Genomic DNA, 25983 nt, shown 5'->3' on the forward strand with positions numbered 1-25983 from the left:
CCAGACATGACTGTGAGGACAGACAGGTCACCTACTGCATACAGTACTGTAAAGCAGGCAGGCCCTAATGACTATATCTGAGCCTGTTAAGAGACAGTCCAGTGTGACATTCAGCCCTGCTTGGCATTTTCAATGATTCCCAAATTGCCTGTAATGAGAGGATGCTAGGTTTCTTTTTTTTGACTTGAGATTTTTCCTGTTAATAGCCAAACAAAGGGTTTGAAATGTCCTATGACATACACCCTTAGAGTAGGATACAATGGTTTAACATGGTTTCAAGTGCTCTTGCCCTCATCAATGTACAGTATTGTGAACATCAAACCCACTGCTGACACAGTGTTTCCTGTATGTGTCATTCTTTCCTGATATAGTTAACAGTTGTCTTAGAAAGAACAAAAAGAAAGGCATAGGCCCATCAAAGGCTAAGTGCTTTCAGATCCCATCTGGCCTGTCTTGTTATTTATCTCTGATTTTAACATGTTTATAAGACCAGCAGGGATCCCCCAGGCAGCGATCTGGCTGATACTATTTTGGACTGAAATGGAACTGTTGTTTATTAGAGTATCATTGCTTTAGGGATGGAATAAGACAGATACAGTGTGTTTGAGTGGGTAGATCCAGTGGCAGATAATCCCCAACTCTAGTGTTATTTATATGTTTGATCTTATTTTCCATTTATGGAGAAAACCGTTCAGTCCATTGTCCTTACTTACTCAGCTCAGCTGGCATTGGGCACTAGAAGGTGGGTTGGATGTTTTCATTGTTTGCTGGGTATTCTTAGTCCAGCGTTATATGAATGTTTGGGAAGAAACACTTGCATCGTGATTGTATCAGTATGGCATTGATCTGAGATCTTGGCACAGGCCAGATTTTGAACAGGTCAGGAAACAGATGCTCTTTGTATGAGAGGCAATTGTTCAACTGTTTTTGGGTTGACGGCCAAGAAGAAATGTGTGCCCAGATTACATTTGGTATCCATAGACCATACAAATGAACATGTACAGGTATTCGATCCAGATTTAAAGGCAGAATGAAAATTCAAGCAATTAGACCAACAAGTCCCCAGATCACATACTGGACTCACTGCGTGTGTCAACATACTGTATGTACAACAGCAGCAAATCCAGATAAGACTTCATATAGTAGCCATCACACAACCAGATGGTGTTTTGTTGCACCTAACACAGATAAACATAGACTTGGACGATAATCCACACAGTACAAACAGACTTGGACCATAGAACACTTTTCTATTCAGAACAGAAAGATGTTAGGACACAAACAGCTCACAGAACGTTCTGCACCTCTTGAGGATAACAAGGGACAAACAACCACAGCAGGGAGAAAGTAAAGACATTGCAATACAGCGCAGAACATGACAGTACATACTAATGTATACCTCATGAACAAGCTCATAATGACCAGAAAATTATTCTTAGCTGTGGTCTTGGTCTTGAATTCATGGTTTACATTCTTTCATGCTCCCCTCCCTGGAAAAAGCTGAGATAACATAGCATTCTGTAAATACAGACACCAAAACTGTGCCAAGGCAGCATCCCTGGGGGATAATTAAAGTTGTACTTTCACAGGACAGAGAGTGTCACTATGAAGTCCTAACATTTCAGCTGGTACATTATGTCTAAATCTGTGTATTTATTTAAAACAATGCGGTTGAACACAGACACAACACATGCTGCACCATTGAAGTATAAAAGTAGGATCTTGATCCCTGGGCTTACACAAAGTATGTTGAGTTTGGGACTGTGCAGTAGTTGGTTGTCCTGATTACCATGGAATCCCTCTGTGAGGGTTTATTATTACTCCCCAACTGCCTTTGGAGGGTAGATGACTACCCAGTGTCCACTTTGACTCTTTAGACAATAACATTCCCATGAAGTGCTGCTTGATGCATTTTCCATTTAGACCTCACCAGTAGTGCGCTAATGCAACATGGCAGCTGACAGAGTGCTTGGCTTTGGTCATGTAATGAAGATGGTTGTGTGCTTTGGTGCTGTAGCTTTCAGAATGCATTTATTGGAACATTATCTCCTGATGTTCACATGATAAGGCAAAACAGGGCTGCGTTCTCTCTCAGTGAAGGGGTGTGCAGAGGTGGATGACTGGTTCCTATCCTGCCTGCATGTGTACCAGGACACTCTGGAAAAACTGGTTATCTCCCACTGTCCCTGCATTACTGTGGGAGCCTGGCTGCGCTGCAGAACCTGAGGGGGCTCCGGTGGCTGGACGTGTCCTCTCTACCCAGGATCCAGAACCCTGAGCTGGTGCACATCCTACTGGAGGAGATGCTGCCTCACTGCCCTGTTAAAGTCACTTTAACAGGGTACATCCAGGACCAGGGCCTGCCCGTCAGCCAGCTACACACCCAGGCACAGCCAGGACCAGGGCCTGCCCGTCAGCCAGCTACACACCCAGGCACAGCCAGGACCAGGGCCTGCCCGTCAGCCAGCTACACACCCAGGTACAGATCGAAGTCCATGAGGCTGAATGTCTGGTCCAAGGAAATAAGAGAGATTCTCACAGACAAATACAGGTGTAGACAAATATAAGACCTCTTTACCCCCACTACCCCCCCTGTACTAGCCCTACCCCATACCCTAGAGACCTCTTCACCCCCACTACCCCCCTGTACGAGTTCTCTCCTGTTAATAAATAAATAAATAAATAAATAAATTAAAAAAAAAAAAGCTTCTGGCATTATGACTGCCAATGGCCCCTGGTATGAGCATTGATTACTTTGTCTTATGATGACTGTTGGATAGATGATTCACTTACTTAAACAAATGTATTTGTTGTAAGTCGCTTTGGATAAAGGCGTCTGCTAAATGCCATAAATGTAAAATGTAAAAAAGCAGATCTCTTTGTGTAAACTATTGGGCTTTTTGGGTGGGTGTCCTTCTCATGTGCTTGAACATACAGTTTGTGTCTGTGACATTCCTCATACTCTCTAGCAGCCATTAATCACTGTTGGGCATATTTCAGTCCACAAATAGCCATTATGCATGCAATACCATACCATACCATGCCATACAACCTTAAAGGACACTGGAGAACTGGTATGACATAGGCCTACTGTAGGTCATATATTTGCCGGAATGTAAATAGTATTTTTTAAGGGTGCCATACCAAATGTGTTGAATGTAGAAATGGAACTAACTACAACTGAGATTTTTGATTCAGATTGAATGCTATTAAACTTCCAGTGTTACCTCATTCAGGCACCGTGGATTTGCATTACACCCATAACATAGACCAGCTCTTCTCTGACCATAATATATATATGCCATTTAGCTGACACCTTTATCCAAAGCAACTCACATTTGCAGTGAGTGCATACATCAGTATATATGGTCCCAGCGGGAATCAAACCCACAACCTTAGCTTTGAGGAGGACCACACACCCAACAACCCTCAACCTCAGGTAGAAAATCCCTTCCCTAAGGTGAGGAGAAACATGGAACATCAAACCAGTTACTACTGTAGAGGAGGGATGCAAATGAGACTACAGCTGCATCTTGTCTCCTTTGGGTGAAGTGGTTTATAAGCCTTTCCCAGGCTAAATGATGGGGAGGAGATAATTGATGAGAACAAGGCCTGGGGTGAATTGTGTACTGACTTCCCCTGCTACAATCCACTCAGTCAAGTGTTTACATGTGAGAATGATTCGAAACACTCTGCTGGCTCTGGCACGCATGTGGACTTTACAAGATCTTGCTATGGAAGTGATCCAAGTGTTTTTGACCTTCCACTAAGAACATCATCAGACTGATTCAAGTAGCTTCATCCTTGTCTCAGTCCCAGAAATAATCAAACACAAACCATTTATACGTATAATTGTATTGTTGTTTCGACTACTTAGTATTGTTTTTTTTAAAGAATTGTCAATCTCAATGGGGTCTCTCTTGTACTGTCTCTTAATTGTTTCCAAAAAAGAGAGAGGGCTGATCCTGGAAGCTAACAGAAGGCATACAGGACAGGCCACATTATGAGAACTCTCTACTCATGGGCACCGCCAAATATGGCCAGACAACACAACACAACTGTAAAATATTTTAACTATCTCACCACATCCATTGGGTATAAAAAGTCATCGAAGGCAAACCACAAGCTCATTTTTCTCTCCAGACATATTTTGTAAGAATGATTCACATGTGTTTTAAATCAAGGGGAAATATTTAGTGACCATTGTCTTGTTAGTATGTGTTCCCTTGTCAGATAGTGTTCCCCCTCTATAAATTGTGGTTTTAAGAGGTACAGTATCTAAGACAAAACGTAATTGATGATGGATTATGATGTCACCATTGCCTTCCAAGTGTTATCATGCATTTTAAAGAATATTCTAAAATGAATGATTTCATTCAGAACATTAATTGATGTTATCACAATCAATTAAGTCAATTTAACACCAATATTAATCAACTTTTTTTACTTGAATGATATACAGATGCAATCAATAGTATGTCATCTGCAAGCATCAGAAACGTTTTACAGATAAATAAATGAATACATTTTGAATACATTATTATATTCATACAGAGGATCTAAAGTGCATGGAAATATCACTGTTATAATATGTAATCAAATGTGATGAACAAGGGTATAACATGATTGACAATCATTAATGAAATACTAATTAATCATAATTCCAAAAGTTGAGTAATATAACATGTGCTGCATCATCATATTGATGATATCATAACTAGTAATCATGAAGCTGCTTTGGGATGCAACGTAAGCCATTTACCACAATATAGATTACTCTTAAAAACACACTTCCTGTCAACACATCCTGCATATTCCTTGTCTATTAACAGAGACTAACAGAATACATTGAATAGAAATAGGGAGGCACTGCTCCCAAGTGGCAAAGCATACAAATTGCATGAACAACCTGAGCCCAATCATAATATGCGTCTCAGTCAGGTGTGTCCACTGAAATTATGGATATAGCAGAAGATAAATTATTCAAATAATTTTATGATCAAACCAAATTGAATCTGACAGACAGGGGGTGACCAAAACAAAACAAAACACATCACCTTCTGACGTAACTACTGTTCCCATAATTCAGTGGAGCATCATGGCCGACACCAGAGAAAAGGGGCTGCAAGATTACAGGAAAAAATTACTTGAACATAAAGAAATTGATGGACGTCTGAAAGAGTGTAAGTATTGTTTAGCTTCGAAGTCGTCGACATGTTAGAAGAGCAGGCCAGAGGGCTGAATTTCAAGATCAAGTGGACAACACAGCCAGTTTTCTTGATCGTTGGCTAGCCAGCAAGCTAAGTCGCTTTGTCATGCAGTAGACACGGCTATAGAAATGAATGGTCTTGACAACCGGCTAACGTTAGCTGGATAGTCAAAACAGCTAACTATCCCTTCAGAACAGTTTGCTTGCTATTGATCAACCTCGTGAGTTATTTGGCTCCAATCATGTTTTTGCTATTAAGCTTTCCAATCAGCAGTGCCAGTTGATAGCATAGTTGATTTCTATTAATTACATGTTTCTTATTGTTTTAAAAAGCTAGCTTTGATACAGCAACAAACCCCAACTCATCCTGATGCTGATTTCATTCCTCCTATGTCTCTAGTGCGGGAACAGCTCAAAGAACAGACAAAGCAGTATGAAAAATCTGAAAATGACCTGAAGGCCCTGCAAAGTGTTGGTCAGGTAATATTGATTATATACAAGATGTCGGCCTAATGGCCAATGTACTGCAAACATTAATTTCCATGTAGCACTGACTGTACATATTTCCCTTCAGTCATTCGTGGCGAATTGCAATGATGTGGTGAATAGAAAAGTACTTATTAATTTGCATATAGGTATTAAGAAACAATTGCTGAAATGTTTATTGTGACTTTCTATTTCGTTTAGATTGTTGGTGAAGTACTCAAACAGCTGACAGAGGAAAAATGTAAGTTGTATTGTAATTGACTGGAACAACCTGTATGTGCATTTGTGTTATGCCATGCTCATTTTTCCTACCTCTCGTTAGTCATTGTCAAGGCAACCAATGGACCTCGCTATGTTGTCGGCTGTCGCAGACAGGTAAGTCCCGAGCCTTGATCTTGCCCTCAACAGTCTATACCTTCTGGGTCTCTATGTGAGTTATTTTTCCATGACTGACATTGAGCTCATGTATTTGTGATTCCCACCACAGTTGGACAAATCACAGCTCAAACCTGGCACCAGAGTGGCGCTGGACATGACCACCCTCACCATTATGAGGTAGGCAGCAGGCACTTATCAGACATAACTGTTTCTTCTGTTGACATCAGTGTGCTTCCTTCAGTTGTCAGTATGTACTGTCTTTCAGACATGTGTAAATGTTGTCCTGAAGCTGGTTATGTGTCCCTTACCCCTCAGGTACCTGCCCAGGGAGGTAGACCCTCTGGTATACAACATGTCCCATGAAGACCCAGGCAGTGTCTCATACTCAGAGATCGGGGGCTTGTCCGAACAGATTCGTGAGCTGAGAGAGGTACATTTAAAACATTTTTTTGTTTATACAGATAAGGTTATGTTACATGAAATCAGAGATTGAGAGACAGTTGTTATATGACATTCTCATGTTTTGCGTCAGGTGATTGAGCTGCCCCTGACCAATCCTGAACTCTTCCTGAGGGTGGGGATCATTCCCCCAAAGGGTTGTCTTCTCTATGGACCTCCAGGTGAGTCAGCAGCCAGATTGCAGTGTGCAGACTTTAGCCACAGAGCTCAATCTTCATGTGTGTGAGAGAACTTGACAGTTTATTTATTTATTTATCTCCCAATTTTTCATTTAGGCACAGGGAAGACCCTTCTTGCCAGAGCTGTGGCCAGTCAGCTAGACTGCAATTTCCTGAAGGTGAATTGCTCACTTCTTTAGTTTCACTGGTCTGTGGACTCTGAACCAGATGGCTGTCGGCGATGACACTGACACGGCTTCCTGTCTTGTTTGCCTTGCCCATTGCAGGTTGTGTCCAGCTCTATTGTGGATAAGTACATAGGAGAGAGTGCCAGGTTGATCAGAGAAATGTTCAACTATGCCAGGGACCATCAGCCGTGCATCATCTTCATGGACGAGATTGACGCCATCGGTGAGTATGCTGGGCCCTGACACTCCTCTCTGCGCGACCAGTGAAACCATCTCACATTCCTCAGCACTGCCTGCCTTTAATGGGACTTTTGAATGTGTTGTAAGTTTGCCTTATGCTTCGCTTTAAGGTGGCCGTCGTTTCTCTGAGGGAACATCTGCAGACAGAGAGATCCAGAGGACACTGATGGAGGTAACATCTTTGACTGTTCAGCATGTTAATCAAGGGTTTACTGGAAGGTGTTTAGGTTATTAGGATCCATGGCAGATAATCCTTTCCTGAGTTACCTGTTGACTAATCTGTCTCTCTGGTCACTCAGCTGCTGAACCAAATGGATGGCTTTGACACCCTGCACAGAGTAAAGATGATCATGGCCACCAACCGGCCAGACACCCTGGACCCTGCCCTACTGCGTCCTGGCAGGCTGGACCGCAAGATCCGTATGTTCTTTCTACTTCCTCATCATCATTCCCTGTTTCTAATCACATCCAAGCAGTAACAAACCGAATGTCTATGAACTGATGAACTTGATATCCTCTCTCCTGTTTCAACAGACATTGAGCTGCCCAATGAACAGGCTCGTCTGGACATCCTGAAGATCCACGCTGGTCCTATCACCAAACACGGAGAAATAGGTCAGTGTAGACTCATAATGGAGGCAGCTGCCAGATCCATGTGTGTGTGATATTGTGTTGTATATGTAGGTATTACATACTGCTCCTTGTAACGGGTGCTGTTGGCTCTGTCTTTTCAGATTATGAAGCAATCGTGAAGCTTTCGGACGGTTTCAATGGAGCTGATTTGAGAAACGTGTGCACTGAAGCAGGTAACTGACTGACTTTCGCATTATCCATATTTGTGATTTGCTAGTTCCCTCTGGGACCATAAATACAACAATGTATGCACTCACTGTACTGTATGTAAGTGGCTTTGGATAAAAGTGTCTAAATAGCACATACACTCACCGGCCACTTTATTAGGTACACCTTGCTAGTACCAGGCAGGACCCCCTTTTGCCTTCAGAACTGCCTTAATTCTAAGTGGCATAGATTCAACAAGATGCTGGAAACATTCCTCAGAGATTTTGGTCCATATTGACATGATAGCATTACGCAGTTGCTGCAGATTTGTCCATGATGCGAATCTCCCATTCCACCACATCCCAAAGGTGCTCTATTGGATTGAGATCTGGTGACTGTGGAGGCCATTGGAGTACAGTGAACTCATTGTCATGTTCAAGAAACCAGTTTGAGATGATTTGAGCTTTGTGACATGGCGCGTTATCCTGCTGGAAGTAGCCATCAGAAGATGGGTACACTGTTGTCATAAAGGGATGGACATGGTCAGCAACAATACTCAGGTAGACTGTGGCGTTTAAACGATGCCTAAATGCATTGAGTTGCTGCCATGTGATTGGCTAATTAGATATTTGCGTTTACGAGCAGTTAAACAGGTGTACCTAATAAAATGGCCAGTGAGTGTATATGCAAGAACACATTAACACATGTTCAGGTTGTCAAAAGTGTTGTGTGTCTGTCTACCAGGTATGTTTGCAATCCGTGCTGACCATGAGTACGTCACTCAAGAGGATTTCATGAAAGCAGTGCGCAAGGTGGCGGATTCAAAGAAGCTGGAATCCAAGCTTGACTACAAGCCTTTATAATACTTATATCTATATATCTATACTTCTGTGTAAATGAAAAGGATTTGAGGGAGGGTTTGCTGTTGCTGTGTTAGAGACCACCACCAGGAAAAGTCTTTTTTGCTATGTTGTTTTTGTATGATGCCGAAAACGTCTCTTCCTTTATTTGGGGGAAAAAATATATATCTTGGGTCTGTTCATAATAGAATACCATTTCTATACAATGTTGCCAAGAAGTGACCTCAAACTATTATAAATATGGGAATACATTAATTCATGTCCCTGTGCCTAGTTTTTTAGTCTGGAAACTGTCTGCCCCTAAGATTAGTATATCATTAAAAACAGTACATATTCTCGCCATTGGACTACCTGTACCTGTAAAGAAGTGCAAAGGAAATATGCCACATTAAAAGGTTGATCAATGAACACTGTTTGTGTTTTTTTATACAGTGCCCCTTGCGTCACGCACAGTAATGCTGCAATGTTTGTTTTCAGTCTTGTCAGGGCAATACTTTTTAAAATTGGAAATAAAAGAAGCAATGGCTCCCTTTCTCTCTAGAACAAATTAAAGACTGAATGCAGAACAAATACAGATTCTATAAAACAGGAGAAATAAAGTTCAACTTGATGGCCCCAACAGTCATTCCTGAAGCAAATATCTTACTATACAGTACAGACAATAAATATATTTTCTCTACATTAGACATTAAAACAAAAGGTTATATTTTCTCATACCTACATTGTTTCAAAGCTCAGCTCAATGAATAATTTCCTTCTCTCTATAAACTCATCAACATGATAAAATATGTGGTTGCTATGTTTACATACCCTTTAAAAAGTTGGAAATGTAAAATATATCCCTTCAATGATAAACATTTTGATTCCCTTGAAATAATACTGTCTGTATTGAGTAACATTCCTATCAAGTAAATAAATACTAATAACACTGACATTCTACGATCATTCTTCTTCCTCTTTTTCCTCCACCTCCTCCCTAGAGGGCTGCTGGGACAGAGCAAAGGACTCTAATACGAAAGCCCTGCATATGGGGCAGTGTTGAAACCGGGAGACACAGCCATCACACACACAGGCATGTCTACAGGGCAGCAGGACACGGTTGACAGCCGCGTTCTGACACACCACACAGTCTTTGCCTTTTCCCTCAGACCAATCCTCCTCCACTTCCTCCTCCATCCCTGGCTCCTGCTCTATCACATTGCTGGGTTCACTGTCCTGTGGTTCTGGTGCATCTGCGCTGGGGGCAGGGTCAATAACCCCAGACAGTCCCCCGCTCTCTGCTGACATAAACAGTGGCTGGGGAAAAACAGATAACAGAACAACATTATGTTTCCGGATGTTAGTCTTAGCAGAATGTGAAGTGTTTTGCTAGTGTGCAGAATGTGTACTGCCAGTATGAGACCATCTCTGTACAGTGAACACAATGGGGGAACACAATTACTTGGACTTGTTAAGTCAACGCATATAGTACTTGTGATATATCGCCATATAATGCTACCCAATAAAGACTGATTTGCGTATTCTCATTGTACAGTACCTTTAACTCATACATGTTCCCTTGTGCTGTGAGCAGATACTGAAACAGGATCCGTGGAGACAGGTTGTATTTGTCATCAGGAACATGAACCACAGTGACACTAGCCACCTGAAAGAGGAACAATGGAAGATAATGACCGTGGCACCATCCACGCCGAGTCTAACCATGCCATCTTACTTACCCTCACACTTTAGTTAGAGGGGTATTGATGACTAATCCATTACATGTACTAAGGTGCCTGGATTTCAGATTTAAAGGGATAACGCTGCAAATGTTGTCTGACTCACAATGTTATACGTGTCCCTGGCTTCAGCCTTGGCCAGTGTAAGGAGGGCCACTAGGGGGTAGCGTTCCCGTGGCAACAGCCCGAAATTGGTGATGCCGAGATCAGCTGGCATCTCAGTGAAACGCTCCTCTCTGTCCTCATCTCCAATTCTGAGGTTTCGGTTAAGGCGTGAAAACAATGGGTGAAACATAATGGTTGACCTATCCTCACGTCACGGTGCTACAGCTAAAAATGTCATGTTGCATACATTGATGAAACCTGTCAGAAACGTAATACCAGCAAGGGCCTTTCACATTGGAACATCACATCTACTAATACAACTACCTACAAAGACCCAGAAGAAGCTTATCCTATTCTTTAGTAAAAAAGATACTGAAAGCTCTGGCAGTGGTGGTACTGCAAATGCAGAGTCTCCTGGAACTGCTGGGGTGTGCTGAGCCTGGGGCCATGTTGGTGGGCTTGCAGCGCCCCCTGCAGGGCCTGAACACCACAGCCCCAAAAACAGCTGAGGACACAGGGCTCCAAGCAGCATGGTTGAAGAGACACACCACCTAAAATAATACAATGTTACCATGTTATAGGGTGATCTTCCTTAATTATAAAACATATGCAATGTTTGAAAGATCATCAGTCCCGAATTAAGATTTCCTGTAGCGCGGGAGTTGATGTGATTACAACACTGGTACATATTGTTCCTTGTTAACCATTTAGAAAACATAAGAAACTGCACTGTATGTCACAAAATAACTTGTGTCTGACAACAACACCTGGACCTGAGTGTGTTAAGTGCTCACCCATCACAGAGGCAGGCCTAGATCCTATGTCCAGAGCAAAGGGATTGGTCACCTGAACCATTCTCTTCTCTGGGACAGGTAAGACAGACTCTGTCTCATCAGAACTGCGTAAAATGACTGGGACATCAAAACCAAACCTTAGGGAGGTGAAGGGGAAAATAACAGTCAGTAGTCAGACAATTTTGTTATTCCACATACATTTTTTGATGATGACCAAAAGACTAAAGTGTTGTACTTTACAAATACTTGTTCATGTTATTCATTTCACAACACGGGCCCTAATGCTTATTGAGCTTCAAGTGTACTCGTTTTTCATACAGAATTATTTGAAGCAATGTTACTATTGTTTCAGTTTTCGGGGTCAAGCACTCAGATGGCACATAATAAGTTTGGATGGCACGTGGAAAATGTGTCAAATAATGTAACACAAATGACGCGCGGGCTGTCAAATTGCGCAACACCTCTGGCCGCCTTTAATATTGCAATAACAAGCGCAAACATAAGCTTTCCTGGCAGTAAAATGTCAAAATAACAATATAATATTTCTCACTGAGTGACAAATAGAGGCAATTTACACCCGGGTAAGCGAGTTATTTGGCCAACTGCCTTTGAAGGTATACAGTACATAAGCAGTTTATTCAATGGCAATGTTGTTGTCAATATAGCCAGCAATGAGGAACCTACCAGCCGAGGACCATGGCGGCGGTAACAACGAAACATAAGGATATAACACTAATGTAAAACAGAGGTGAATATTCATACAACATTACTAGGAACACGGCAGCCATTTCTAAGCGTGTCTATAAGTAAACACGGCAATATATGATAAAAACCTGTCGATTACACAAAATTCGTATCTTCCATCACAAGCACTTCCGTCTTTCAACTACGGTGGCCCGTGCACACATCTCCCTGATCCGCATTATTTACGCATTTGGGAGGAGCACGTATCATTGTAGCCTTTTTTTTTCGTAAGCAAACCACAGATAGGCATGCGAATAGAAAAGGTGAACAGGTAAATCTATCCGCAGGGTAAAAATTGGTCGCTGAAAATATTTATGAATAATTATAAGAAGTCCCATGCTCGGCAGTTCTGCGGAAGACTGGACAGAATCGCCGTACAGATGGTGGCAAAAGCGGTGAATAAGGGGAAGGTTTTGCAACCGTTAGTCCTGGACCCATGACAGCCGACTGATAGCAGGTAAACAAGAAGCGCAGAGAAGAAGAACGTTTAGAACGTACCCACTCCTTTTTACATAGGGTCAATATTATTTTTTTGTCAAGTCATGAGCAATTTTAAGGACAGTCCGAACAGCCGCCAACAGAGCGTGGATAACAATTCTGTCAGCAGTAATGACTGGGATATGGCAAATGATGTCTTTGTGTCCTGTTATGAGGACCCGATTAGTGAGACTATACACGGGGGAATGGAATCAGTCCAGTCCGGCATGGACAGACACCTGCCGATGCTGCGAGGCGGTCACCGGTTATCTCAGGACGGCATGATGTTGGGCCTAGTAGAAGAAGCTTATTCGGGCTATCACCCTCATCCCGACTCGGGAACAGGGTATTTGGACATCACAAGCGACCTGAACTACACTGAAAGTGATGGAAATGTAACCACAAAGAAGCGGAACCGCTCCAATAGTTCCAGGCACCGCGGTGAGGTCGTTACTGAGCTGGGGCCGGAGGAAGTGCGATGGTTTTACAAAGAGGACAAGAGAACCTGGAAGCCATTTGTTGGACATGACTCTTTGAAAATTGAAGTAATTTACCGCAGATTATGTGAATTAAACCCCGACAAGGTCAAACGCAGGGGTCCCACTGAGGCAGAGGACACTGGTAGTTCGGCCACAGGGTCCGAGATACAACCGGAGGATATTGAGGGGGGAGCTGTTCAATCGGAGCCCCTGACAGCAGAACAGGGGAGTGAAGGGGACGGGGGATCAGTGATGGATGAAAGGGATCTGGATTCCATAAGTATCAACGTTGAGGCTGTGTGTGTAAGAGGGGGTCTCTATGAAGTCGATGTGAAAGAGAAAGAGTGCTACCCTGTGTATTGGAACCGTGAGTATTTTTAATACTAACATGATTTTAATCTCTTAACCTGCCATTTGTCTTGTCCGCTGATAGCCAAGCTGATAACAAGCTGATAGTCACCACATTAAGAAATCTAAATGTGGCATTTATAACCGTTTAAAATATATAAGACCATAACTGATAAGCCTACTCCTATAATGCTGGACCAACATGACCGACAATCGAACACTCTTCCCACAGAGCAGGACCGTATTCCTGTGATGAGGGGACAGTGGTTTATTGATGGCACATGGCTTCCCCTGGAGGAGGACGAGAGTGACCTCATCGAACTGGAGCATTTGGCCCGTTTCCGGGGGCAGCAGATGAGGGACACCTATGAGACGGAGGTGGTAACTACCACAGTGGACAGCAAGGATGGTAAAGTGGATGGACTGTGGGGTCGTGTGTGTGTGCGGGATGTGGTAGTGTCAAACCATGGTATTTAGGGCAGGGTCACAAAGCATGTCAGGTGACCTCATTTGAGCTGACATCAGCTAAACCAGGGGGACATTCATAAGCTCACCTGAGAGTGAATACACATACAAACCTGCTCACACACTCACCTCATGTCTCTCATACAAGGAATAGAATACCCTGGACACACACACAGACACACACACACACACACACAAACGATAGGAGGACTGCGTGTATGAATTTGCAAGTGGGACCTATACAAAATCACTGGAGATGTTCATTCATTAACTAAACACAACAGGTCCCTGTTAATTAACGCTCTCTTTCAGCAATCGTCAGTTTGAAACTCAGCCGAAGCCATGTGGATTGGCACAGTGTGGACGAGGTGTATCTCTACAGTGATTGCACCACCTCCAAGATAGCACGCAGTGTCACACAGAAACTAGGATTCTCCAAAGGTTTGTATCCTTATATACCGATATGAAACAGCAGTCTTCTGTGAGATATGTTCAAAGAATGATGTGTTCCTGTCTTGTAGTGGAGTGAGCTGTTATTGCCCTCTGTTCTTCTCAGCCTCCAGCAGTGGTACACGTCTCCACCGGGGGTATGTGGAGGAGGCAGCCCCCGAGGACACCCCACCGGAAACAACACACATCGTCTTTGTGGTGCACGGGATTGGCCAGAAGATGGATCAGGGACGCATTATCAGGAACACAAGCATGTGGGTCACAGTCATAGTCACATGGGCACTCTGTTCCATAATGAGAAACATGGGGATGTCAGATGAGTTTGAAATGTATTGGTGCAAGTGAAGCATTTTCTTTATTTTTAATGCAATTTTTTGTTTTTGTGGGTCTACGTCTGTGTTCGTCTGTGTCTTTGTCTTTGTCTGTAGGATGAGAGATGCCGCTCGAAAGATGGAGGAGAAGCATTTTTCGGATCGTTCCACAGAGCATGTCGAGTTCCTACCTGTGGAGTGGAGGTCCAAACTGGCTCTGGATGGAGGTATGACCACAGCTATTAGTGTGTGCTGTAGACTGAGAATGTACCTGTAATTGGATTGGATATTCCTGAGGAGTTGGTGTATTCCCGTTGTTGTTGATGACATGGGATGTGTCTGTGATGGTTGTAGACACAGTGGACTCCATCACTCCAGACAAAGTGAGAGGACTCAGAGACATGCTGAACAGCAGTGCCATGGACATAATGTACTACTCCAGTCCTCTGTACAGAGATGAGGTGAGACTTTAGATCTCTCTCTCTCACGCACACACACACACACACACGCACACACACACACTCGCATTTCCGAATCCCACACACAAATGTTTGTGATGCGTTTGTTTGGCTGTAGATCACCAAAGGTCTGACCCTGGAGTTGAACCGTCTCTACACACTCTTCTGCAAGCGGAACCCTGAGTTTGAGGAGAGTGGGAAGGTGTCCATTGTCAGTCACTCCCTGGGCTGCGTCATCACCTTCGACATCATGACAGGCTGGGACCCTGTGCACTTTGTTCATCCGGACGCACCAGAGCCAGAGGAGACAAAAGCATGGCCAAGCTATGAGGAGCACCACTTACAGGAGCAACTGCGACTCACACGACTCAGGTAGTACTCAACAGTCAGTTCCGACTGTCATTTGGTAAAAGTATGTTGAATTTACGTATCGTAGAGTGTAATATCTCTGTATTGCATTAATGCTTGCAGGTTGAGGGATTTGGAAGATCAGTTTCAGGGTTTGCAAACCTCTTCATCTGTAGCTGCACCAGCCCTGAAATTTAAGGTGAAGTTGGCAAATTCTCTATCCCATTCCACCTTGATTGTAGTGATTGACATTTAGGCATGACTTAACCCTTTGCTGTCCTTTGACTGTTTCTCTGTCATTCATCTGTTGTAGGTGGAGAACTTCTTTTGTATGGGTAATCCCCTGGCCGTGTTCTTGGCATTGCGAGGGATCCGACCTGGGAACAACGCAACCCAGGACCATATCTTACCCAAATCCATCTGCCAACGTCTCTTCAACATCTTTCATCCTACTGACCCAGTGGTGAGCCCAACCAACAGCAAACAGTAGCCTACAGGCAGTCAATAATAATGTCACAATTAACTCCCTAATAATGCCTATGGCTGTATTTACAGGCATATAGACTGGAGCCTCTCATCTTAAAGCACTACAGTAACATTTCACCTATCCAAATAAACTGGTGAGTAGTGGCCTTAATAAAGTACCTATCAAGCCCTACATTCAGTGAGTTGATAACATGGGTATAACCTGACTGTGGATTGCAGGTATGACACCACCAGCCCAACACCATACGACCAGATCCGTCCAACGCTGCTGAACCCACTGAAGGAGAGTGCGTCTGTGTCCGATACGGAGAGCATCCCCAGCCCCTGCACCTCCCCCCCACAGGCCCGCAGACACTACGGAGAGTCCATCACAAACCTGGGCAAGGCCAGCTTCGCGGGTGAGGGAAGAAGGGAAGGAAGACTGAAGCCAGAGGGGCATACAGAAAGAGAGAGAGAGAGAAAGAGAGAAACAGACAAAGATACTTTTTTTTTGCTGGACTCGTCATTGTATTATCTGGTCTTTGGACTTTGCTCTTTGGCTATGTTGTGTTTTGGACTTTGTCATGTTTTTGAACGAACAAGGGTGTATTTAGGTGTGTCATTTTTGCTGAAATTGCCTTATTTTGTGACGTTGTATTGTAGAGTGGAATGAGTATGTGTTAGGCCTGAGGAAAGACCTAATTTGAGCCAACTGAAACAGAAGTAGCTTGCATAGCTGATGTATCAGCAAGCCAAGCACTGCATAGCCAGCACAGCCTAAACAAATCAATAGAGAGTAATTATGCCCTGTCTCATGGATTGACAATACAGGGCCCATGATCTCTCTGTTTCCTTAATGCAGAGATATATTTGACGAAAGTACATTTTACAGTATATGACCACCATCTAAGGCAATGGCAATTATGTACATACTTTTGGTGTGATGTCTGTACACTGAGCTCTTACAAGAGTAATTCTATGTGCATAGTGGGGTCTGTCTTTTAGTTCCCCTGTATTCTTCGCCTCCCTAGGTGCGGCCAGTATCGGCAAGGGCATAGGAGGGATTTTCTTTTCCCGCTTCTCACGCTCCAGTGGTCAGGTTGGCGGGTTGGAGGAGGAGCCTTCGGATTCGGATGGTGGGGCATCTGAGGTAGAGAATGCCCTGTCAGGAGAGGAGGGCGGGCCTACAGAGGGAGAGGAGAAGGTAGAGGAGAGGAGGGAGGTAGATCCCACCATGTCTCAGTCCACCTCTGCTATCTTGGACAACACCTCATGTAAGTCTCCAGTCCGTACCTAAGCACATTTCCATACTTCATACTGCTTTTTTAAACAGGTAATGAACTGCTACCGAAAACCTTTTTTTGAGGCAAGCTTCCCCATTGCCTTTACTGTCTTTGTGTTTTATCCCATTATGGATGGCTAGTGTCTACAGTGTGTGTGGGCATTGTTGTCATTCTTTGTCTTTGTGTTACAGTGGAGTTGGAGAGGCGCATTGACTTTGAACTGCGAGAGGGCCTAGTGGAGAGCCGCTATTGGTCGGCAGTGACCTCTCACACAGCCTATTGGTGCTCCCATGACATTGCCCTGTTTCTGCTCACTTTCATGTATAGACAGGAAGACACGTCTGTGCCCACGGAGGATAACCCTGAGTCATAGCCTACATACAACACACACACACACACACACACACACACACACACACACACACACACACACACACACACACACACACACACACACACACACACACTCTTATCCCCACCCTATTTCACTCAACACATTTCACTGGCTCCCGGTTTACACAGCACGCTCACCATGACTTGACCTTAGTAACCACCAGACCCAGACGGAGCAGCATTAGAGAACCACTCTTCAGACACGTGGCGCTCATCTTATCAAAGACTGTTCCCTTACCCCCCCTATGACTGTTCCTCTTATGGTCCCAATGTCCCAATGTTGACCACTGATCTTATCCACCCTGTGCTATATTGGCTATATTGTCTCTCAGCCCAACAATTACAATGACTGGTCCTGTGACCCTAAATGATGACTGTGTTTCTATGACCATGCATCTGTCAAGCATCTAGGACGTGTGTCTGTGACAAGCGCTCCTTAAACTGTAGCCATGGCTAAAGCCTATCCTCTCTCAGCATGAAGCGTCAATACTCATCTACATCCATTTGATCATATTATTGAAACCTGTTGATTGGGTGGGGGGGGGGGGGGGGCTGAAAGTGAACTGTAGGACACACAGACAAAATAGAATGCAGCCATAAAGACTTAACTGTACTGCTTAAACTACTGTTATCATTTGGGGAGTCATAAGATAATATATGTCATATATTATCTTATAGATGTGTCATGTTCTCATGTTTACACTAATTGCAAGATTAAGAGGTTATGGAGAAATGGAACATTGTTGCTTACTCTTTTGGGTTCACAACTTTAATAAGTGGCCAAATATTAGTTTCTCTCCTACTCTCATAACCAAGTGACAGGGCTGTTCACTTGGCCAATACATATCCATCGAAAGAAGACCACAGAATTGCTTGTTCAACTGTGATTGGTCTTGATCTGACATAAAGCACTACAATTATGTTTATCAATTTATACTAACACTGACATGTTGCACATGACTTAATAGTTTTACATGAGTAAATGTGTTACTACAGTACATGTCAGTCATGCATGTAGAATCCATGCAAAATGTTTCTTATAAAACCATAGAGTGACAATGGGCAGATATGAAGAATATACCATAGTTATTTTTTTCACACTTCATTGGATTAATTTCTGAAGGAGTGAACGTTAAACCAATTATGATTTGGGTCATAATGAAGCATGATATGCAGTATGTACATAGATATAGGGGAATATGCTTTGTTTAAGATTGTCTTGCTGTATAATGGGGACAGTAGCATGAAGAGGCTCATTTGAAGCCACACTGAGAGTTTCTTCCCCTGATTTTTTTTTTTTTTTGAGGTTTTTATCAAATGAATAACACTTACATTGACATAATATCAGCCAGGAAAGGATCACACTTGCCATCCAGAGGTTTTTAAACAAGATTTATGTCTAGCAAATATTTTCTTTAAACTCAGGATTTGTTAGAATACATTTTTACTTTATTTTACAAATTTGTTTCATGAGATGTGTTTGTGAGCCTTCCCTTTGAATACTGACTGTCATTCATTCTCCTCAGTAGGCTAATGTATCATCCTAACGCCTTTGCTCTTACAGAGACAGACTACTTACCAATGATTGTTAGTTCTGCATATATCCTTGTTTACATGTCACTACACTACTCAGTTAATTAAAGATGATACCTCCTCCTTCCTTAGGATACAGCATAGACCTACCCATTCTTGTGCCATAACTTGTGATTATTTGACATAGAGATACTGTGCTAGGCAAAATGAAAGTACTGTACCCTACGGAAATCGAATTGTTATTGTGTTGTGGGTAGTCTACCCTTCATCTGTACCCACTGCCATGCACAAGAGGACACTGTATTTTTCTGTCATGCTCACCCTTTTTAACCTCGGTGTTCTGTTCCCTCTTCAAATTAATGACGTGGTGCTTTACCATGGTAAACCTTTTGTTTTTCATTAAAATAGATCTCTACAGCTCTGTCTATGGTCTCAGTTTATTTCATACCATCAGTAAATAAAAGTGAACCCCATATCAATGAGCTTCAGAACACTGTTTCACATTAAATAATACTGTAGGGAGGAAGCGGTCATTTTCACTGTCCTGAGAATATTGCAGCAGGTGCGTACCTTTATTGATTTGTTTTAAAGTGATGATAAACCAAGTGAAACATTCAAATTATGAACGTTTTGGTGATTATTGAAATTAGATGAAACTCCCTACAATAGCCCCGACCCACGTGACCACAAACTCATTCAAATAGGATGGTTTCTCAGATAAAATCGCCTTCTCCGCAAGGCACGCCGTTGCGGTGTGCCGTGTATTCGCTGAACTCGCCACAGCTCATTATCTCTTGGATTTATACATTGATTTGGTCGCAAGTGATCTCGGAAGATTGGCGTAGCATTCTCATTCTCACAGTTTAGGCAATGGAATAGTTTGGTAAACAAACCAATAGTCTCGCTTGTTTCTGTAACGCGCCAGTCATACAGCAAAACAGGTAAAGTACCCTGTAAACAGATTCTCTTTCTTTGAAGGAAGTATTTGATGGCCACTTATCTTCGATTATTGCAAATATTTCCATGTGCATAGTTGATGAATTTATTCTGATGAAAAGAGTAAATTCATTACTTAATTAATTTTTTTCGTTAGGGTTAAGCGCCACTGTCCATGTGTGTCACTGACTGTGGTGCTTGTTAGAAGTCTTGTTAGAAGTCTTTCAATGTAATGCTGATAACATTTTACACAAAGTAGGCCTACATGGGGAACTATTTCTGTCTACTAATCTTTCTGCCCATTTTAGATAATCCATCACCTTGGCTCCAAGATTCACGATGAATATCCAGTCTTCTATCAATAAGGAGGTATTTGCCCCTCGAGATGAGAGGATGCTGGTTGCTGTTGAGGTGAGGAGAAGAAAGAGGAAACGGGTTCCGTTTCTGCCCACTGGAGGAAAGGGAGAGTATGCAACATTCATCTGCCTGTCAGGTAAACCATTGTCTCTTACATCCTACTGTTCTGTTCTGTATTGAATAGCAGCATTGTTTAGGGGAGCACAGCAGTGGCAATGTTGTCAAAGGACATGGATACTTAAAGCAGGCTTTGACCACATGTTGGAAACATTTAGTTGTGTTTAGTGATTGATTTTTTATTTGGGAGTAACACAAAATGCACACAGAGTGCATGTCCCAGAGGATAACACAGGAAATGGTAAAACACTTATTCAATCGTAGCTATTGTGTTGAAGTCACCCAGTGTTGTTCACTCTCCACTGCTCCAGTTCCCTGTCAGTGACTAAACACCCCTACCCAATAACACCACTGACATGATGGGTGTCCTCAGCTGACACGCTGAGGCCCCCCCCCCCTTCCCACTGCACATCCCAAATATCATGTGAGCTAAAAACAACTGAGGAAGATGAATGATACAATCTGCTTTTCTGGGATGGTGAGGTATCTCACTGATGCTATTGGATGCTCTGGACGCTCTGTGTACAGTTTAACACACTTTAAGTTGATGAGAGCCAATCCCCAAACTGCAGAGCCCCTTTATACTGTAACATTGGCTGTCAGAAGAGCTGCAGTGTTTACGTCCTCCTTGGTGGGCAGTATGAGTTGTGCTTATTTTTTTAGTATTGACACATCTCTGACCCCTCATCATCTCCCAGTGACCAATGAGAGGCCAGCTCAGCTCCTCATCACAAAGGTCAAGCAGTTTGGTGACTCCTCCTCCTTCATCAGAAGGTCTCAGTGGACCGCGGAGCAGCTCCGACAGGTCAACGGGGTCAACCCGAACAAGGTCAGCCCAGGCTCTTCTACCAACAACACTGTGCTGTCTGTCAAGTATCCACCCCATTGCCTTAGATTGACAGGTCCCTACTGTGTGTCTCCCCCAGGACTGCCCAGAGTTTGATCTGGTGTTTGATAACGCCTTTGACCAGTGGGTGGCAAGCTCAGCAGCAGAGAAGTGCATCTTCATCCAGATTATATACCATGCCTGTCAGACCTACTGGGAGGGCAAGGAGGCCAGAGAGGTCACAGAGGCCCAAGGTAGCCCCGGGGACCAGCGAGGCCAGAAACGTCCAGCGGGCCTAGGTAGACGGAAGAGCATTGTGGCCCCAGCCCCACCCAGGAGAACTGAGTTCGTCAACTGTCAGTCCAAACTTACAGGAGGTAAGGGGAATGTAGAGGTGTAAAGCACTGAGTATGCAAGAAACACTGTTTCAACCTGGTGGTAGTGGGCTTGCCTCTCTCCTCCCACAGCATACGGTGAGTCCAATTGCATTTGAGATTCTGTAGTTTCACTTTGGCCTACAGATACAGTATGGGAATGTAGATTTTGTTAGATTGTACTAATTGTCTCCTTGTCGTCATTCTAACAGATGCCTGCACCATGAATTTGGTCATTTACCGCTGCAAGGTCTTCTTTAACCGCATGAAGAAGGTGATGGTTCCAAAAGGTCATCCTCAGAGTGGAAGTAAGCAAATCAAAACTCAGCAGCGCACTCACACTGTTTCTCTTGTTATATGACTTTAACTCGTATGACTAAGACGTAGGGGAGATTACCTTCGGATGGCGTGTCAGTTCTGTTACGGCTTCCTCTCTCAGGCGCTTGGTTCTGTTTATTGTGCTCTGTTACACCTCTCAGCCACAGTAGAGAATGGCTCTTCTGTGATGTGGCCGTCAGATGAGAGGAGACTTTGTTTTTATCAGGAGGGTTGACACCAACCAAAAAAAAGAGTTTGGACACAAAGGCTTGCCTTGAGCAGCCGGAGCTGTGAGACTCTGTGAAGGAGCGCGGCTCCCCATTGAACCCACTGACAGAGGGATTGTAATGGGTGGGAGAGGTGCCAGGCAGTAGCTGGGCAGAGACACACAATGCAGCAGCGGCAAACTGTGTGCTCTGTTGCCTTAATGTAGTCTCTTATTCCCTCTTTGTAATAGAATGTGTCTTTCCAACCGAATTACCCACTCCAGAGCTACAGTATATTACACATGGACTAATCAATGACCAGGTGTTTGTGTTTGATGTACTCTGTCCCTGTGTGTTGTGCAGGTACTCGTGGCAAGAGACCTCTAGGGGGCAGTGTGGGTAATGTAATGCAGAGGGCTACCATGGCTCTGGGCGAGCGTGGGGAGCGACTGGGTCGGGCTGAGGACAAGACCGTCGACCTGCTGCACAGAGCCCAGCAGTTTGCAGACACTGCTCACAAGGTGAAACATTGCACCAAATAACAGATGTGACACACACACACACACACACACACACACACACACACACAGTCTTTCCAGACTCAAGACGAGTTTGACAGTGATTTTATATATTTTTCTCCTCCAGTTGGCTCTGAAGCATTCAATTTAGAGGCATCTCTCTGGACCTGTCTGTGGAGACCTTGGCCCCACAGTGTGTCTACAATATATATAATAATAACATCCTTACTAACGCTGAGTGAAGCACCGCCTGGACCCAGTGGACATGCTAGAACTCCTCTGTGAAGAATAGGCTTCATTTTCTGAGAGGAGGACTGGGTCACCAGCCTGCACATTGACAGATTTCTTGACTGTCAGAAATTAAGAACCGTCACAGACGGGCGGTGCAGAGGACGTCTCTGTCGTGGAACGCAAACTGAAAGAATAACCTTTCACCTCTAGGATAGGACCTGAGCTGCTGTAGCTGATTAACTGGATGGCAAATGGCAAGGATGTGCTCTGTGTGTTTGCCAATACTCATTCACTTCCATGGTAGCTTCTGCCTTGATGGCAAGAGAACCTATTTGAATAATTTACATGCATGTTCAAAGTTGTTTATCTTTGCATGCTTTTAGATGTTTTAGTATGGGTCATATTAGTAATCCCCAGAGTCAAAAGTTGCAAACCCGATGCACTTTAGTTTTGATATTTTCTGACTTTATATTCAGACTGCACAGGTGTCCTCTCTACAGTGGAAGTCAATATGCCAGTTGTGGTTTTGCTCATTGCTTAAATCACGGAGCATTTATCACAGTGAATGGGCACACACGATATGAGTGGAGAGAGAGATTCCATCAGGCAACTCGCAATGAAAATGCCATTTGCGGCCTTATTTTAATATAATTGTACCAATTTTATCGATTGTTCTTGTAACATTTTAGAAATAACCAACTTGATTGAAAAGCTGAATGATGTCAAAGGGATAAGTGTCTCTCATTCAGGTGATTGCCGTCATGTATCGTTGGGGTAGGTGTAGGGAAAGAGGAACACCTGGTGCTGGATGATGCGAGTGGTGAAGTGTTTTTTTCCAGATTGAATGTACACTGTGTGGATTGAGTTCTTTGCCCTCATTAGACATGAATACACTGCATGGGTTACTTTAATGCAAATTCTCTTTCACTGTTTTCACTGCTCCATTCCTACAGTACCCTTTCCCTGCTTGTATCAAAACCTTTTGATTAATCAATAAGCCCTGTTCGAAAGTGTTTTGTAATATTCATATTTCATCTTCAATCTTACTGTCCCTAGTCTTTGTCAAAGCTTTTTGTATGCAAGATTAACGTCCTTAGTGTCCTTGCTGATGTCTCTTGTGTCACACTCTGTCAATTGTCTCTCGTCTCTTGTGTCATACTGTATGTGCTGTTGTTTGTCGTCTGTAATACATTTCCTTTTTATTTAAATGTTATGTTTAGAAAATGGTTCCATGTCAAAGAGAGTTGAGTGCCAGTGGAGTAGTGGGTACAGGCAAGTAGAGCAGGGCTCGTCTATGGAGGTGAATGAGTCGGCATGGAAGGCTGCCATAGAGAGAGAGGCAACGCTGTTATGAGGGGTTGGTGATGAAGGTCGGAGGACGTGGTGAAGATTGAGTTGAATGCTGTTCTTGTGCCTGTATTCATGGCTGTTACAGAATTGGTCTTTTAGGTAACAAATGTGTGTTAATTGCTGCTGTGTGTGTGTGTTTAGGGGACGGACAGGGCTTAATTGATATGCTTTAATCAGGTGGGGCAGTGTTTGCCCCTCTTAATGCTGAACCTCTTAGAGCCAAAATGACAACAGAGGGGAGTCTTCCCTTAGATCTTATAGAAGCCTTACTATTATGATGTACAGATAGAATGAGGCTTGATTGATTAGTGACAATTCGATCTGTTTAATGATAAAGATGGAACACAAGGTTCATTTAAAAACTGATTAGAAAAGGTAGGAAGAGTGATAATGGTAGGAAGAGCCAATAATGGTACTTGTTCAGAGTGTGTTTCTTTAGCCTAGTTATGAATGTACTAACCCTGTTGAAGCCTGTTTAACCCCTGCCAAAGCTTATATTACAAATGCCTACTGAATTGATATTGTCTTGCCTTAGTATTGGCCCTCAAGATTTGTTTGAGGCTGTAAATGTAAACATGAGATGTGTTCCACTGTCTGTAATGTGAGCAAAATCACACTTTTTTAACTAAACTCCTCTTTTTCACCCAATGAATGATATGGAACCAATACCGTGTACAGTGGTTTCTTTGCTTGTGTGTGCCTGGGTGAAAATCACTTTTGTGATGGCATGTTTTTCCAACACTAGATGGTGCTCATATGGCGCACAATGTAAACCTATCATCAATCATCATCAGTTCCTTCACACACCTTTCTATTTGAAGAGGTTGTTTGGCAGTAACTTGAGCATGTTCTTCTAAGGAGACATTTGTTTTTTTGCGTAGACAACACAACATAAAAACCATAATGCACTTGCCTACTTAATTTTCCCATTGTCTTATCCCAAGTCATAACTCTGTGTCAGTCCACTGGCCAATCAACTTCTCCTACACAATCAATTACGACATCTTGTCTTTATGCTTCTATAATTAGCCATGGTATACTAGCTAGGCAGCTTGGTGAGAACCTACGGTACACTATTCATGCTTTATTGAGTACAGAACCCATTGTCTCTGGACAAGATCTAATGATTCAACTATATAATGCATGAGGACATGCATAGGCTCCTTTTCTTAAGTGCTCCTCCTGTACAAATGCAGCAGATGTTTTTGAATCAAGGCTCCGTGGAAACACTCAGAGATAATATCTATATAGATTTTAAATTATATTTTATGTGTTCCAACTTGAGTTTGTGTGTGGTCAGTATGAATGTGAAATACTCACCTCCCTCTCGGTGTGTGTACGTAGATGTATATTATGATTCACCCATCAGTAGCACGTTGTGGCGAATCAATACATTTTAACATTCATGGTCACAGCATTGAGTGTCAAGAGTGTAGTATCGACAAATAAAATATATTCCTTGATGGCTAAAGTAGACGTATCAGCAAGAATAGCCGGTCGTGACATTGTGGCCATAGGGGCTGCAATGACTTTGCATCAATCGCACATTGATCCTACTTGTCTATTCCGCCTGGGTGGAACATGGCACTGACCCTGAGTCTGACCTAACTGTGGCCTTACA

The 25983-nt window shown here is 43.2% G+C and overlaps 4 protein-coding genes across 4 annotated transcripts; 3 read left to right on the forward strand and 1 right to left on the reverse strand.

Annotated features, from left to right (window-relative positions):
* The first annotated feature begins 5089 nt into the window (after positions 1-5089).
* On the forward strand, positions 5090-9679 carry psmc6 (proteasome 26S subunit, ATPase 6). The gene is made up of 14 exons (XM_083689096.1): positions 5090-5183; positions 5610-5689; positions 5897-5936; positions 6018-6070; positions 6183-6250; positions 6389-6503; positions 6606-6693; positions 6808-6869; positions 6978-7101; positions 7229-7290; positions 7418-7538; positions 7653-7733; positions 7853-7924; positions 8643-9679. Exons 1-14 carry the CDS (start codon positions 5099-5101, stop codon positions 8759-8761), a joined length of 1170 nt encoding a protein of 389 aa, XP_083545222.1. The 5' UTR covers positions 5090-5098; the 3' UTR covers positions 8762-9679.
* On the reverse strand, positions 8906-12246 carry cgrrf1 (cell growth regulator with ring finger domain 1). The gene is made up of 6 exons (XM_083689103.1): positions 12060-12246; positions 11376-11512; positions 10955-11132; positions 10583-10730; positions 10296-10403; positions 8906-10054 (listed from the first exon to the last, which is right to left on the reverse strand). The coding sequence occupies exons 1-6, from the start codon at positions 12161-12163 to the stop codon at positions 9701-9703; spliced, it is 1029 nt and encodes a 342-aa protein (XP_083545229.1). The 5' UTR covers positions 12164-12246; the 3' UTR covers positions 8906-9700.
* A 415-nt stretch (positions 12247-12661) lies between these two features.
* Positions 12662-17576, forward strand: ddhd1b (DDHD domain containing 1b; the record flags this gene model as incomplete). Its single annotated transcript, XM_083688816.1, has 13 exons — positions 12662-13442; positions 13656-13832; positions 14201-14329; positions 14445-14592; positions 14767-14876; positions 15004-15110; positions 15226-15479; positions 15579-15654; positions 15769-15918; positions 16011-16075; positions 16161-16339; positions 16952-17194; positions 17395-17576. The coding sequence occupies 13 exons, from the start codon at positions 12662-12664 to the stop codon at positions 17574-17576; spliced, it is 2601 nt and encodes an 866-aa protein (XP_083544942.1).
* Positions 17577-20404: 2828 nt separating this feature from the next.
* stxbp6l (syntaxin binding protein 6 (amisyn), like) lies at positions 20405-22805 on the forward strand (the record flags this gene model as incomplete). The annotated part of the gene is made up of 5 exons (XM_083688817.1): positions 20405-20558; positions 21238-21368; positions 21466-21742; positions 21952-22047; positions 22627-22805. 5 exons carry the CDS (start codon positions 20405-20407, stop codon positions 22803-22805), a joined length of 837 nt encoding a protein of 278 aa, XP_083544943.1.
* Positions 22806-25983: the final 3178 nt, after the last annotated feature.

This window comes from Argentina silus (assembly GCF_951799395.1).
Source record: "Argentina silus genome assembly, chromosome: 17".
Classification (NCBI taxonomy): domain Eukaryota; kingdom Metazoa; phylum Chordata; class Actinopteri; order Argentiniformes; family Argentinidae; genus Argentina; species Argentina silus.

Excerpts from the sequence above, each read along its gene's own strand:
- psmc6 (XM_083689096.1), top strand. The coding sequence starts at position 5,099 with ATGGCCGACACCAGAGAAAAGGGGCTGCAAGATTACAGGAAAAAATTA. Across the intron at positions 5,184-5,609 it reads TGATGGACGTCTGAAAGAGT|TGCGGGAACAGCTCAAAGAA; the intron begins GTAAGTATTGTT and ends CTATGTCTCTAG. Across the intron at positions 7,539-7,652 it reads CAGGCTGGACCGCAAGATCC|ACATTGAGCTGCCCAATGAA; the intron begins GTATGTTCTTTC and ends CTGTTTCAACAG.
- cgrrf1 (XM_083689103.1), bottom strand. The coding sequence starts at position 12,163 with ATGGCTGCCGTGTTCCTAGTAATGTTGTATGAATATTCACCTCTGTTT. Across the intron at positions 11,133-11,375 it reads TAGGCCTGCCTCTGTGATGG|GTGGTGTGTCTCTTCAACCA; the intron begins GTGAGCACTTAA and ends GTATTATTTTAG. Across the intron at positions 10,731-10,954 it reads CACCACTGCCAGAGCTTTCA|AATTGGAGATGAGGACAGAG; the intron begins GTATCTTTTTTA and ends CCGAAACCTCAG.